Source organism: Ranitomeya imitator, chromosome 1, assembly GCF_032444005.1.
Source record: "Ranitomeya imitator isolate aRanImi1 chromosome 1, aRanImi1.pri, whole genome shotgun sequence".
Lineage (NCBI taxonomy): Eukaryota > Metazoa > Chordata > Amphibia > Anura > Dendrobatidae > Ranitomeya > Ranitomeya imitator.
In genome coordinates this window covers 1,051,754,536-1,051,771,229 of record NC_091282.1, presented here as the reverse complement: position 1 = coordinate 1,051,771,229, position 16,694 = coordinate 1,051,754,536, and the positions used below count along the sequence as shown (strand labels likewise).

Genomic DNA, 16,694 nt, shown 5'->3' with positions numbered 1-16,694 from the left:
AGGTGTACGTAGCGGAACTGCGCGTGTGCGAGGTGTACGGAGCGGAACTGCGCGTGTACGAGGTGTACGGAGCGGAACTGCGCGTGTACGAGGTGTATGGAGCGGAGCTGCGTGTGTATGAGGTGTACGGCGCGCAGCTGCTTGTGTACGATGTGTGTGTACGGACCACAGCTGCATGTGCACAAGGTGTACGGAGCAGAGCTGTGTGTGTACGAGGTTTACGGAGCGGAGTTGTGTGTGTGTACGAGGTGTACAGAGCGCAGCCGTGTGTGTCTACGAGGTGTACAGAGCGCAGCCATGTGTGCAAGGTTTACGGAGCAGAGTCGTGTGTGTACAAGGGGTATGGAGCGCAGCCGTGTGTACGGACCGCAGCTGCGTGTGCACGAGGTGTACGGAGCGGAGTCGTGTGTGTGTGTGTGTGTGTAGGTGTATGGAGAGGAGTCTGTGTGTGTGTGTGTACGAAGCGGAGCCGTGTGTATACGAGATGTACGGAGCGATCGCTAGCTGTGTTAGATCGGAGCAGATATTGCTAGATATTGGCGTACCAGAGCTGCAGTGACGTGAGCAGTCAGCGGTGCGGCGTGGCTGGATGACATTCAGCGCCGCAGTAGTGGAAGCTGCCGGCTGCTGCGAGGCAGCACGTTGAAAGGTGTGTGTGTGTGCGTAGGTGTGTGTAGTGATGGAGAAGTCAATGATGGGGTGTGAGGGCAATGATGGGGGTGGGGTAACATTGTGGCCATTATACTGTACGTAGTATCATGTGGGGCCATTATACAGTACCCAGCATCATGTAGGGCCATTATACTGTACAAAGCATCATGTGAGGCCATTATACAGTATGAAGCATCATGTGGGGCCATTATACTGTATCCAGCAATCATGTGGGGCCATTATACAGTACCAAGCATCATGTGAGGCCATTATACTGTACAAAGCATCATGTGAAGCCATTATACAGTATGAAGCATCATGTGGGGCAATTATACTGTATCCAGCATCATGTGGGGCCATTATACAGTATGCAGCATCATGTGGACCCATTATGCTGTATGGAGCATCACGTGGGGCCAGTATACTGTACGCAGCATCGTGTGGGCCCATTATACTGTATGGAGCATCATGTGGGGCCATTATACAGTATGGAGCACTGTGTGGACGTTATACAGTATTGTGCATTATGTGTGGCCATTATACAGTATGGAGCACTGTGTGGCCATTATACAGTATTGAGCATCATGTGTGGCCATTATACAGTATAGAGCACTATGTGTGGCCATTATGCAGTATGAAGCACTGTGTGGCCATTTTACAGCATTGAGCATCATGTGGGGCCATTGTACAGTATGGAGCACTGCGTGGCCATTTTTTTTGCTATAATTATTGTTTATGAAACATGTGATCAGCAGTGCTAAATGGGTGTGGTTGGGGCGTGGATATGGGTGTGAATAGTTGTGAAATGGGTGTGGTCAGAGGCTTGGCATAAAATTTGATTTAAAATTTTAAATATTTTTTTAAACTTTTCTTTTATTTTTCACATAATTTTTTTAGTCCCATTAGGGAACTTAAACTTGCTATCCATTGATCACGTGTTGTACAGTATGTATGGCAATGCCACAGTCATTCCGAGCTTCTCCGGTGTACAAAGATGGCAGTTACAGAGGGCTTCTGGATGCTTTGGTAACCCATCAGTGCCCTGCTCAATTTTTATGCCTCTACTAGATCAACAGCAGCATCTAAATGGTTAACAGCCTTGATCACATCTCAATTCCGGTCTCTGCTGTTAGAGACAGTTGCCAGCTATATGACAGAGCTGATGTCATGGGTATAGAGAGGAGCAGAAGACCGCAACTTCTGATTTCTCCTACTCCTGCACTGATTAGAAACACTTCACCTTCATATTAAACAGTGTAACGTTCTTTTAGCAGTGCAGGGGTTAATCTGCTCAGTTGTAAGATCCTGGTAGCTTTCCTGCATTAAGTTTCTCAACTGTTCATTGTTAGACACTCCCATTTCATTTCATATATAATCTGGGCCCTGTCTAGCTCTCATTGTCAGAGTAGCTTTTGCTGCATGGCTGGTGGTTGTTGATGGAGAAGGCGTTTGGTTAATTTATATGTGACTGTTGCTAGGTTTTGATTTTGTGATATTTCCCTTTCTGTAACAACCCTGCCGGAATCACTGCATGGCCTTCCATCCCCCACCTGCCTGTTACATCAACTCACTCACCCAGTGCCATGCTATGAGATCTGTCTGCTGCCGGCTCCATGCCGTGTGCTCCATGGCCGCTTAAGGTACCGTCACACTAAGCGACGCTGCAGCGATACCGACAACGATCCGGATCGCTGCAGCGTCGCTGTTTGGTCGCTGGAGAGCTGTCACACAGACAGCTCTCCAGCGACCAACGATGCCGGTTACCAGGGTAAACATCGGGTTACTAAGCGCAGGGCCGCGCTTAGTAACCCGATGTTTACCCTGGTTACCATCGTTAAAGTAAAAAAAACAACCACTACATACTTACCTTCTGCTGTCTGTCCTCTCCTCGGCGCTGTGCTTCTCTGCTCTGGCTGTGAGCACAGCGGCCGGAAAGCAGAGCGGTGACATCACCGCTCTGCTTTCCGGCTGCCTGGCGCTCACAGCCAGAGCAGAGAAGCACAGCGCCGGGGACAGACAGCGGTAGGTAAGTATGTAGTGGTTGTTTTTTTTACTTTAACGATGGTAACCAGGGTAAACATCGGGTTACTAAGCGCGGCCCTGCGCTTAGTAACCCGATGTTTACCCTGGTTACCAGCGAAGACATCGCTGAATCGGCGTCACACACACCGATTCAGCGATGTCAGCGGGAGAGCCAGCGACGAAATAAAGTTCTGGCCTTTCTTCCCCGACCAACGATATCACAGCAGGATCCTGATCGCTGCTGAGTGTCACACTGGACGATATCGCTAGCCAGGATGCTGCAACGTCACGGATCGCTAGCGATATCGTCCAGTGTGACAGTACCTTTACTCTGTGTACACTTCCTGGCTGTGTGCATAGGGGGGCGGCTCTGGCAAACCCGGATTCTTATTGAGACTGTGTGCACCTCCCTAAGGTGTCCCTGGCCAATAGCCTAGAGGCCTCTTATACTTAAGGCATCCTCACCCATTGGAGGATGCCTGAGCAAACTATTTCCCTCAGTTAGCATTTGCTACTGAGCTGCCAGGTCGTTTCGGTTTCCTGTCTCTGAGGGCTGCAATACGCAGGCCTTTATCTGTGTTCTGTTTGTGTCTCTGTGTACGCCACCCAGTGGGGCGTTGTACCCTTGTCTGAATCTGTGTTCCGTTACTTCTGTGTCTGATCTCTGGTCTATGTCCGTTCCTGTTCCTTCTTTGTTTACCATTCTCACTCTGCTGTGTTTACCTCTGCTTTACCTCTCTGCTCTGCTTGCCACTCTCAGTGGCTCTGCATCTCTCTGCTCTGTTCGCCACTACCTGTGGTTCTGTGCTTCTCTGCTCAGTTCTGGCACAACCTGTGGTTCTGTGCCTCTCAGCTTTGCTTGCCACAACCTGTAGCTCCACCCCCAGCGCCTCTGCCCCAGTGTCTCCGTTCTTGGCTCCACCCCCAGCGGCTCCGTTCTTGGCTCCGTCCTTGGCTCCTCCTCTGCCTTCTCCTCTGCTCTTTGCTCTGCCTTCTTATCTGCTCTTTTAGCTCTGCCTTCTCCTTCTCTGCTCTTTTAGCTCTGCCTTATCCTTCTCTGCTCTTTTAGCTCTGCCTTCTCCTTCTCTGCTCTTTTAGCTCTGCCTTCTCCTTCTCTGCTCTTTTAGCTCTGCCTTCTCCTTCTCTGCTCTTTTAGCTCTGCCTTCTCCTTCTCTGCTCTCTTAGCTCTGCCTTCTCCTTCTCTGCTCTCTTAGCTCTGCCTTCTCCTTCTCTGCTCTTTTAGCTCTGCCTTCTCCTTCTCTGCTCTCTTAGCTCTGCCTTCTCCTTCTCTGCTCTCTTAGCTCTGCCTTCTCCTTCTCTGCTCTCTTAGCTCTGCCTTCTCCTTCTCTGCTCTCTTAGCTCTGCCTTCTCCTTCTCTGCTCTCTTAGCTCTGCCTTCTCCTTCTCTGCTCTCTTAGCTTTGCCTTCTCCTTCTCTGCGCTCTTAGCTCTGCCTTCTCCTTCTATGCTCTTATTCCGCCTCCTGTGGTTCTGCTTTGCACCCGCTCTTGCTCTTCCTCTGTTCAGCAACTTGCCGTACAGGTCTCTACCTGTTTCCATATACCCTTCAGTCTGAACAGGTTCTTACCTGTTTCCATACACCCGCCTGTATACCAGTTCCTACCAGAGTATCAGCACTGTCTGCCAGAGTGCCAGTCGTGCCCGCCTGTCTGCCAGAGTGCCAGCCGTGCATGTCTGCCTGTCTGTATCTCGGTCAAGCCAGTCTGCCTGTCAGGGCCTCTGCCGTACCCGTCCGTCAGCCAGTGTCACAGCCGTGCCTGCCTACCCGTGTCTTGTCCCCGGTGGGATCAGCATCCACAGTCAGACTCCACCCTGGAGTGGTACCTGGTAGCTTCCTATTGCATAAGTCTGACCTCACCATTGGAGGCTCCAGCGAACACCTAGGAAGCTACTTAGTTACGCCCCTTCCAGGGAAGTCTGGTCTGTGGTCCAGTGGGTCCGCACACCTGCGCCAACCAGTCTGGGCGTGAGCGTTACACTTTCTTCTCCTACTTTGGTTTAATCCCATCATCCACTCCCCGGTACATTCCTCAGTTATATGTGTGAGCATATTTGTATGTTTGACATTTTTTGTTACCCCTAAGCATGGCCATTCTCTCTCTCGTCTTAGTCGCTCCAGTCGGTGGAGGAATTTTTTTCTTGAGCTGTGTAATATATACAAACAACTCCGACCACTTCTCCCTGGCTGAGTCCACACTATGTCAGCTTCAGCAGGGAGACCGGCCGGTAGAGGAGTATTGCTCCAAGTTTCCGAGGTGGTCCACTAGCACTGAGTGGAATGACTCTGTGTGCCGTAGCCAGTTCTGTGAAGGACTATCGGTAAAGGTGAAGGATGCCTTAGCCCTGTATGAGACTCCAGTTTCCCTTGAGGCAGCCATGTCTCTGGCTATCCGGGTTGATCGCCGTCTTCACCAAAGACATAAAGAGATACCCCAATGTGCGGGAAGTCAGAGGCCAAGGGAAACCTTGTCTGAGGCATCTGAGGAACCCATTCAGTTGGGTAGGGCAATTCATTCTGGAAAGCAGTCTGTTGTTTGGTGCAAATGGAGAGTATGTTTTTACTGTGGTAGAAACGGCCATTTTGTGGGCATGTGTCCTTCCCTATCTCACGGTAAACAGCCACTGTCTCTCACATTGGCAAAAAGCACGTGCTGTTTGTGGGATCTGTGCATAAGGTCTTGTGAGCACCAAACTGAACCTGGCCTGATCACTGAATCTCAGCTGTTTACGCCTCTCCCACACACTGCAGAGGAAGACCTGCCCCTGCTCGCAGCACCGCAGAGCGCTCAGTCCTGCCCAGTAGCACAACTATGCCACCAGCCTGTCAATCTTCAGGAGGCACTGTTCCTACTCTCAGAAAGCAAGGAGGCAGAGGAGCTGTGTGCTCCTAAAGAAATTAGATAAGATCCTTTAATAAACAAGTTTTAGTTTGTTTTTTGTCACTGGGGTTTAAGACTTTGATCACACCTGCATTGAAGTTTTGGAGCCTCCAACACAGATCCAGCCAGAAAGACTAAACCATATGAGCAGTCCATCACTGTCTATCACAGGGTTCATCCATTTTGGTCAGACGTTACTCAAATCCGCAAGCTAGGTTGTCTTGTAAACAGCTGTTACCCTCTCGAAGGAGACATGAGACCCTTATACAGGCCATAGAAGCGTAGTGCATGGAATAAATCCCCACCATAAAAAGACATAATGGCTTTTTAAGAGTTAGTCCAGCTTCTATACAAAATGTCTTAATAATAATAAGATCAGACATAGTCACCTGCTCCATCCCCCGGCACAAGCCGCTCCAGTGACCTGTGCCTGGATAGGAAGCTATTCGTCCTATTCTGTCACTTGCCTGCTGAGGCCTGTGATTGTCTGCAGTGGTTACATGGCTGGAACAGTGAGTCATCGATTGTGGCTCTGACATGTCATCCCAGTCACCTGTCCACTGCAGCCAATCGCAGACCTCAGCAGGCAAGTACCAGAAGAATGGGATGTTATCGTAGACCAGTATGGCGGCTTGCCCTGGATCCACATCCAAGTGACAGCTGAATTTATTATTTTGAAGACATTCTGGTTAACAAATACATCCAAAAACTCAATTACAAAAAGCCACAAAAAATTATATGTGAGGTTTAGATTGTGTCAAAAAAGTAAGTTGCCCCGGCTGATGGTGCAGGTCTGTCCGCTACGCATATCCAGAGCAGGGAAGATGGAGAATCACCAGGGAATTAATGATAATACGTTATCTTGTTAGCAAATATGTACTGTGTGTAATAGAGTGGTGATCCTGAGCAGGGGATCTATGGGGTCCACAAACTCCAAAGGCCATATTGCCAAGAACTTCTTGAGAGAACCCCTTGATGATCAGCTGGTCATACTTGGTCTTGTCCTCAGCTGGAAGCCTTGAGCAGCCAGACCTTTGCCTCACAGTGGTGGCGCCATCGTATGATCAGTAATTAATTCTCATGGTTTCTCAGAAATGCGGTGCGAGGCAATGACATCCTCGGCAGCACGCCATAACTGGAGGTATAGATATGAATGGTTTCCTTTGTAAACCCAGATACTGGCTTGTACTGGCCCACTGGAGAAGAAGCGAGTCCATGGTGGGCGAGTGTGAAGGGGCGGCCCCTCCGGCCCCTACTTGAGCAGTGGTTAGCACTGTAAATACAGACGGGCTGTGTGACCATGTATCACTCTCAAACTACTAAGTCCAAAGCAAGAGCCACATATCAGGCTTCTAAAAGGGCAGCCAAACTTCCTGTCTTCACGTTTTCCCCCATTGGATGACTGTAAGTCCCATCCTAACCTGACCAGTGCTGGCTAGAAATTTGTTTGGGTCAGGTGACATTTGCATGTATCTGTAGATTGGCCCCAGAGTCAGTTACTGGTGGGCCCTGGGACCCACAGCATGTCACCCGTGAGGTCTGTATCTTGTCTATCATTGAATTCATTGTTTTATTTGCAGGTTAAGAAACAGGAAGGAATAGCAGATGTAGAGTCGCTCACCTGGAAGAAACCTTTTGAACTATGGATGATGATGTAAACCTCTCCACATTCCTAGCTTACACAAAGAGTCCTAAGACAACGAAAAGAACGTCCTTCCAGGTTGGGATCTGTTGTTTTCCTCTTTGATTAATACTTAGTGTCAGGTGTGGCACAGTGACGTGTTTGGTGCGTCCAGGTGGCACACAATAGAGTTGTGGGATCCTGTCACTTCTCCAGGGCGCTGAACAGTGCTCTCTATTGTTCTGATAGGCACAGTTGTCATAAGTAGCGTGTCACTGGGAAATACCTGTCTTTGAGGCTGCAGGAAAACAATTTGTCACTTTTCCATCAGTAAACTGCCATTTTATGTCATAAACTGTATTTTTTTTTATAACACTATTGTTAACCCCTTAGTGACAGAGCCAATTTGGTACTTAATGACCGGGCCAATTTTTACAATTCTGACCACTGTCCCTTTATGAGGTTATAACTCTGGAACGCTTTAACGGATCCCGCTGATTCTGAGATTGTTTTTTGTGACATATTGTACTTCATGATAGTGGTAACATTTCTTCGATATTACTTGTGATTAAAAAATGGAAATATGGCGAAAATTTTTAAAATTTTGCAATTTTCAAACTTTGTATTTTTATGTCCTTAAATCAGAGAGATATGTCACGAAAAATAGTTAATAAATAACATTTCCCACGTCTACTTTATATCAGCACAATTTTGGAAGCATATTTTTTTTTTTGTTAGGGAGTTATAAGGGTTAAAAGTTGACCAGCAATTTCTCATTTTTACAGCACCATTTTTTTTTTAGGGACCACTGCACATTTGAAGTCATTTTGAGGGGTCTATATGATAGAAAATAACCAAGTGTGACACCATTCTAAAAACTGCACCCCTCAAGGTGCTCAAAACCACATTCAAGAAGTTGATTAACCCTTTACGTGCTTCACAGGAACTGAAACAATGTGAAAGGAAAAAATGAACATTTAACTTTTTTTTTGCAAACATTTTAATTCAGAACCATTTTTTTTTATTTTCACATGTGTAAAAACAGAAATGTAACCATGAATTTTGTTATGCAATTTCTCCTGAACACGCCAATACCCCATATGTGGGGGTAAACCACTTTTTGGGCGCACCGCAGAGCTTGGAAGTGAAGGAGCGCCGTTTGACTTTTTCAATGCAGAGTTGGCTGGAATTGAGATGTGCCTAAACAGTGGAAACCCCCCCACACGTGACACTATTTTGGAAACTAGACCCCTTAAGGAACTTATCTAGATGTGTGGTGAGCACTTTGAAACCCCAAGTGCTTCACAGAAGTTTATAACGTAGAGCCGTGAAAATGAAAAATCGCATTTGTTTACACAAAAATGATTTTTCGCCCACAAATTTATATTTTCACAAGGGTAACAGGAGAAATTAGACCACAAAAGTTGTTGTGCAATTTCTCCTGAATACGTCGATACCCCATATGTGGGGGTAAACCACTTTTTGGGCGCACCGCAGAGCTTGGAAGTGAAGGAGCGCCTTTTGACTTTTTCAATGCAGAATTGGCTGGAATTGAGATTGGACGCCATGTTGCGTCTGGAGAGCCCCTGATGTGCCTAAACAGTGGAAACTCCCCACAAGTGACACCATTTTGTAAACTAGACCCCTTAAGGAACTTATCTAGATGTGTGGTGAGCACTTTGAACCCCCAAGTGCTTCACAGAAGTTTATAACGTAGAGCCGTGAAAATAAAAAATCAAATTTTTTTTCTACAAAAATGATCTTTTTGCCCCAAAATTTTTATTTTCACAAGGGTAACAGGAGAAATTAGACCACAAAAGTTGTTGTGCAATTTCTCCTGAGTACGTCGATACCCCATATGTGGGGGTAAACCACTGTTTGGGCGCACCACAGAGCTTGGAAGAGAAGGAGTTACTTTTTCAATGTAGAATTGGCTGGAATTGAGATCGGACGCCATGTCGCGTTTGGAGAGCCCCTGATGTGCCTAAACAGTGGAAACCCCCCACAAGTGACCCCATTTTGGAAAGTAGCCCCCCCAAGGAACTTATCTAGATGTGTGGTGAGAACTTTGAATGCCCAAGTGCTTTACAGAAGTTTAGAATGCAGAGTCGTGAAAATAAAAAATATTTTTTTTTTCCACAAAAAAGATTTTGTAGCCCCCAAGCTTTTATTTTAACAAGGGTAACAGGAGAAATTGGACCACTACAGTTCATGTCCAATTTATCCCGAGTACGCTGATGCCCCATATGTTGGAGTAACCCACTGTTTGGGCACACGGCAGAGCTCGGAAGGGAAGGAGCGCCGTTTTGGAATGCAGACTTAGATAGAATGGTCTGTGGGCGTTATGTTGCGTTTGCACAGCCCCTGATGTACCTAAACAGTAGTAACCCCCCACAAGTGACCCCATTTTTGAAACTATGCCCCCCAAGGAACTTATCTAGATGTGTGGTGAGAACTTTGAATGCCCAAGTGCTTCACAGAAGTTCAGAATGCAGAGTCGTGAAAATAAAAAATATTTTTTTTTCCACAAAAAAGATTTTGTAGCCCCCAAGTTTTTATTTTTACAAGGGTAACAGGAGAAATTGGACCCCAAAAGTTGTTGTCCAATTTATCCCGAGTACGCTGATGCCCCATATGTGGGGGTAACCCACTGTTTGGGCGCACTGCAGAGCTCAGAAGGGAGGGAGCACCATTTGACTTTTTGAGCGCAAAATTGGCTGTCGTGTTTGGAGACCTCCTGATGTACCTAAACAGTGGAAACCCCCCAATTCTAGCTCCAACCCTAACCCCAACACACCCCTAACCCTAATCCCAACCCGATCCATAATCCTAATCACAACCCTAACGATAATCACAACCCTTACCCCAAAACAACCCTAATGTCAACCCTAACCATAACCCTAATCAAAACCCTAAATCCAACACACCCCTAATCCTAATCTCAACCCTAATCCCAAACCTAACCCTAATCCCAATACACCCCTAATCCTAACCTTAACCCTAATCCCAAACCTATCCCTAATCCCAAGCGTAACGCTAATCCAAACCCTAACCCTAATCCCAACTATAACCCTAACTTTAGCCGCAACCCTAGCCCTAACTTTAGCCCCAACCCTAGCCCTAACCCTAAATTTAGCCCCAACCCTAACCCTAACTTTAGCTCCAACCCTAACCCTAGCCCTAACTTTAGCCCCAACCCTAACCCTAGCCCTAAGGCTACTTTCACACTTGCGTCATTTGGCATCAGTCGCAATCCGTCGTTTTGGATAAAAAACGGATCCTGCAAATGTGCCCGCAGGATGCGTTTTTTGCCCATAGACTTGTATTGCCGACGGATCGCGACGTGCACTGGATCAGTTGTGTTTTGGCGGACCGTCGGCACAAAAAATCGTTCAATGTAACATTTTTTTTTGTATGTCACGTCCGCCATTTCTGACCGCGCATGCGTGGCAGTAACTCCGCCCCCTCCTCCCCAGGACATAGATTGGGCAGCGGATGCGTTGAAAAACTGCATCCGCTGCACACGTTGTGCACAATTTTCACAACGTGCGTCGGTATGTCGGGCCGACGCATTGCGACGGCCCCGTACCGACGTAAGTGTGAAAGAAGCCTAACCCTAAATTTAGCCCCATACCTAACCCTATATTTAGCCCCAATCCTAACCCTAAATTTAGCCCTAACCCTTGCCCTAACCCTAATTCTAGCCCCAACTGCTTTCTCCTGCCGGCCGGCAGATGGCGGCAGATGGCGGGCGCACTGCGCATGCGCCCGCCATTTTGTTTCCCAAAGAAGACGCCGGCGGGCAGGAGAGGACGCAGGAGGACCCAGGGACACCGGTAAGTATAATAGGGTCCCCAAATCCCCCTATTTCTCTGTCCTCTGATGTGCGATCACATCAGAGGACAGAGAATTACACACCACTTTTTTTTTTTTTTGCGATCGCCGGTAAACAGTTAATTACCGGCGATCGCAAAACAGGGGTCGATATAACCGACCCCGATCATGTTCTTTGGGGTCTCGGCTACCCCCGGCAGCTGAGACCCCAAAGATCCTCCCGGTGACGGCCGGCGGGCGCACTGCGCATGCGCCCGCCATTTTTTTGCCGGAAATCGGGAGCCACGAGGAGCACCGGGGGAGACAGGTGAGTATTGGGGGGCTATCTGGGAACCCATTTCTCTGTCCTCTGAGAATCAGAGACCGGCACAGCATCGACGTAGAAATCCCGCGTCTCTGATTGGTCGAGGCCGCCAGGCCTCGACCAATCAGCAACGGGCACAGCGACGATGATGTCATAAAGGACGTAGAAATTCCGCGTCTGATTGGTCGAGGCCGCCAGGCCTCGACCAATCAGCAACGGGCACAGCGACTCTGGGGGGCGCTATTTACTTTTTCCGCAGCGCCGTTAATTAACGGCGCTGTGGTTTTAGTACCCTTAACTGCCGCCGTTAAAAGGCATATCGGCGGTCGTTAAGGGGTTAAAGCACCACTTCAGTGTTTTTTTTTCAGCAATGAAGTGGTGCTTTCAATGTAACGTCTCTGCACCCTGTATTATACTCGCTCTCTGCTGTCTTCACCGTTTTTGGCACCACTTCAGTCCCGCAGCGCTATTTTGTGACTGCAACTTTTGACTGGTCGGAACTCAGAAGCTACGTCACAATGCAAGTCTGTGAGATCTAGACCGAGGCCAGAACAAGCCTCTCACAGACTTGTATTGAAGAGTGACCTATGGCTCGTTCCATGAAGAACTGGAGCAGTCTAGCACATTACAAACTGCCGGTGTCCAACGGGAACGGCGGTGATAAAAGGTGAAGATGCTGGCCGATAAGTATAAGTCTACAGTCAGGAACCTTAGATTAAAACCTCCACTCCAGTGGTGTAGTTAAAAAGAATCGCTTGAGTGATGCTTTAACCCCTTTCTGCCATCGGACGCACTATTCCGTCCGATGGCAGAACCCCCGCTTTGATGCGGGCTCCGGCGATGAGCCCGCATCAAAGCCGGGACATGTCAGCTGTTTTGAACAGCTGACAAGTGCCTGCAATAGGCGCGGGCAGAATCGCGATCCGCCTATTAACTAGTTAAATGCCGCTGTCAAACTCTTGAGAGCGGCATTTAACAAGTGCTTCCGGCCATCTGGCCTGAAATGCGCGCACCACTGACCCCCGTCACATGATCGGGGGTCATCGGTGCATCGGCATAATAACCAGAGGTCTCCTGCAGACCTCTATGGTTGTTGATGCCAGAATGCTGTGAGCACCACCCTGTGGTCGGCGCTCATAGCAATGCTGTAATTCAGCTACATAGTGCGATCTGAGCATCGCCCCTATGTAGCAGAGCCGATCAGGCTACGCCAGCTTCTAGTCTCCCATGGAGGCTATTGAAGTATGGCAAAAGTAAAAAAAAAAAAAAAAAAAAAAAAATGTTTTTAACCCCTTCCCGACCCATGACGCCACGTAGGCGTCATGAAAGTCGGTGCCAATCCGACCCATGACGCCTATGTGGCGTCATGGAAAGATCGCGTCCCTGCAGATCGGGTGAAAGGGTTAACTCCCATTTCACCCGATCTGCAGGGACAGGGGGAGTGGTAGTTTAGCCCAGGGGGGGGTGGCTTCACCCCCCCGTGGCTACGATCGCTCTGATTGGCTGTTGAAAGTGAAACTGCCAATCAGAGTGATTTGTAATATTTCACCTATTATAACGGGTGAAATATTACAATCCAGCCATGGCCGATGCTGCAATATCATCGGCCATGGCTGGAAATACTAATGTATGCAGTGCTAAACCGCGGCGGATTTACCGCGTTTTTTCTGCGCATTTCACTGCAGTTTTACAACTGCGATTTTCTATTGGAGCAGTTGTAAAACCGCTGCGGAATCCGCACAAAGAAGTGACATGCTGCGGAATGTAAACCGCTGCGTTTCCGTGCAGTTTTTCCGCAGCATGTGTACAGCGATTTTTGTTTCCCATGGGTTTGCATTGAACTGTAAACTCATGGGAAACTGCTGCGGATCCGCAGTGTTTTCCGCAGCGTGTGCACATACCTTTAGAATTAGGCTATGTGCACACGGTGTGGATTGGCCGCTGCGGATTCGCAGCAGTGTTCCATCAGGTTTACAGTACCATGTAAACATATGGAAACCAAATCCGCTGTGCCCATGGTGCGGAAAATACCGCGCTGAAACGCTGCGTTGTATTTTCCGCAGCATGTCAATTCTTTGTGCGGATTCCGCAGCGTTTTACACCTGTTCCTCAATAGGAATCCGCAGGTGAAATCCGCACAAAAAACACTGAAAATCCGCAGGTAAAACGCAGTGCCTTTTACCCGCGGATTTTTCAAAAATGATGCTGAAAAATCTCACACGAATCCGCAACGTGGGCACATAGCCTTAGGGTTGGAATTAGGGTTGTGGTTAGGGTTATGGCTACAGTTGGGATTAGGGTTAGGGGTGTGTTGGGGTTAGTGTTGGAGGTAGAATTGAGGGGTTTCCACTGTTTAGGCACATCAGGGGTCTCCAAATGCAACATGGCGCCACCATTGATTCCAGCCAATCTCGTATTCAAAAAGTCAAATGGTGCTCCCTCAATTCCGAGCCCCGACGTGTGCCCAAACAGTGGTTTACCCCCACATATGGGGTACCAGCATACTCAGGATAAACTGCGCAACAATTACTGGGGTCCAATTTATCCTGTTACCCTTGTGAAAATAAAAAAATGCTTGCTAAAACATCATTTTTGAGGAAAGAAAAATGATTTTTTATTTTCACGGCTCTGCGTTGTAAACGTCTGTGAAGCACTTGGGGGTTCAAAGTGCTCCCCACATATCTAGATAAGTTCCTTGGGGGGTCTAGTTTCTAAAATGGAATCACTTGTGGGGGGTTTCTACTGTTTAGGAACACCAGGGGCTCTGCAAACGCAACGTGACGCCCGCAGACCATTCCATCAAATTCTGCATTTCAAAAGTCACTACTTCCCTTCTGAGCCCCGACGTGTGCCCAAACAGTGGTTTACCTCCACACATGGGGTATCAGCGTACTCAGGAGAAACTGGACAACAACTTTTGGGGTCCAATTTCTCCTGTAACCCTTGGGAAAATAAAAAATTCTGGGCTAAATAATTATTTTTGAGGAAAGAAAACGTATTTATTATTTTCACGGTTCTGCATTATAAACTTCTATGAAGCACTTGGGGGTTCAAAGTGCTCACCACACATCTAGATAAGTTCCTTTCGGGGTCTATTTTCCAAAATGGGGTCACTTGTGGGGGGTTTCTACTGTTTAGGCACATCAGGGGCTCTGCAAACGCAACGTGACGCCCACAGAGCATTCCATCAAAGTCTGCATTTCAAAACGTCACTACTTCACTTCTGAGCCCCGGCATGTGCCCAAAAAGTGGTTTACCCCCACATATGGGTTATCAGGGTACTCAGGAGAAACTGGACAACAACTTTTGGGGTCAAATTTCTCCTGTTACCCTTGGGAAAATAAAAAATTGCAGGCTAAAAGATCATTTTTGAGAAAATATTTTTTTTTTTATTTTCATGGCTCTGCGTTATAAACTTCTGTGATACAAAAACAAAGAAAAAAGACTCCACTATAAAATGCACACCACCCAACACAATATAACAAAATACAAATTTTATTGGCACAAAATTTAAAACACAATTAAAAGCACTACAGTGCTTGCAATCCTACATGGTACAAAATAGCTACAAAACATCCATATTACAGCCTGGGGCACAGATACAAACTTAATAATCTGTATACCATATATGATTTAGAAGTGCCCTGCCTAATGGCTCATGGGGAGTCCAAATACATGTAGACACTGATAGTCAGAACCATACAAGACTAAACAAAATGCCATAAGCAGATACAAACCAGCGTTTTGAAGCGAGCAGGCTGAGGGATGTCCGAGGATAAAACAAGCACTTGGCCCCACGCGTATCGCCTCCCAAATGAGGCTTCGTCAGGGGAAGTACAAAGCACTGCCAATAGCAAATTATATATACATATGCAATCAGTATTGAATAGCCTACCGGTGTGGAGCCACACATCATCAGGGAAACTGGACTGATGCACCAGCTCACACCAGACTTGGAGAGCGAGGCTATGACTCACCACTGTCCAGGATTCTCTGCGGCAGAATACTAAGCAGCCAATAGGCTGCAGGAGCAGACACTGTAATGTCATGATATCCATATAGGACGATAAGGGAAATACCCAAGGTGAAGATATTACTGCCATAAAGACATGAACCAGCCAACTTAATATAAATAGAATCCCAAAAAGGGAGGGAGGAAAGGAGGGAGGGAGGAAAGGAGGAAGGGGGGGGGGGGGGAAGGAGAGGTAGAAAAAAAAAAAAAAAAAAAGGGAGAGGGAGGGAAGAAGCATGCACATAGATGTACAAAAGATGACAATGAATGGAATAGTTTGCCCCTTCTATGCATAATATCCAGGGCTCAAACCCATAAGAGGCCATGTATCCAAGCCTGTGGAGATAGAAATACCGTCCAGTGTATACATTCACAACATACACAATTTCAAACCATCCAATACACACATATATGGTCCCCGGGGATCAAGCAGTCCCACCAATCATATCCATTCCCCACAAAAGCAATAGGAAGTAGAACAAACCATATTAGACAATCCTTTTATTATATAGAGTTTAATACATATTAAGTCATTTATTTGTTCTCCTATTAAAACCCCAACACAGATACCATATCAATATTACACATATAATACGCATAGAAAGAGAGTCCTTACAATAAATCCCAATTATAATATCAACATTACGCATATAATATGCAAAAAGGGGAGGGGGAAAAAAAAAAAAAAAACCCTATTACTATAAGGAACCCCATGAGCCAAGGCCAAAAGGAGCACAATGTATCCCCTGAGCCAATATAGACATGCACTCCTTAGATTCCAATACCACCAATAAATAGCATCAGAATAGATGGGTGAAAATAGGTACAACTTCAAATAACCAGTCATAAGGTCCATCCTGTGGGTAGCAAAAATCCCCTCCAAATCGCATGGCCACCAGTAGGAATCCATATCCACGATATACTCTCATCCTCCAGCAGTCCTTGTAGGTAAAGAGATGGAATATAGAGATGGAATATAGAGCCACCCTGTTTGTATCTGTGCCCCAGGCTGTAATATGGATGTTTTGTAGCTATTTTGTACCATGTAGGATTGCAAGCACTATAGTGCTTTTAATTGTGTTTTAAATTTTGTGCCAATAAAATTTGTATTTTGTTATATTGTGTTGGGTGGTGTGCATTTTATAGTGGAGTCTTTTTTCTTTGTTTTTGTATTTAGGTTTTTTCCACTACTTTGCACCCCCTATATATATATATACCAGCTTTATGGCGGTGCACCAGTTGCTTTTTGTATAATAAACTTCTGTGAAGCACTTGGGGGTTCAAAGTCCTCACCACACATCTAGATTAGTTCCTTTGGGGGTCTAGTTTCCAAAATGGGGTCATTTCTGGGG

At 46.9% G+C, this 16,694-nt stretch overlaps 1 protein-coding gene across 2 annotated transcripts in view; it reads left to right on the top strand.

Moving 5' to 3' along the window:
• Positions 1-16,694, top strand: part of MAP9 (microtubule associated protein 9) — a 286,412-nt gene that overhangs the window by 73,355 nt on the left and 196,363 nt on the right. For both annotated transcript variants that reach the window (XM_069744116.1, XM_069744115.1), the window contains exon 2: positions 7,152-7,291. In XM_069744116.1, the coding sequence (XP_069600217.1) occupies positions 7,214-7,291 (78 nt within the window). In that variant the 5' untranslated portion in view covers positions 7,152-7,213. The remainder of the gene's footprint in view (positions 1-7,151; positions 7,292-16,694) is intronic.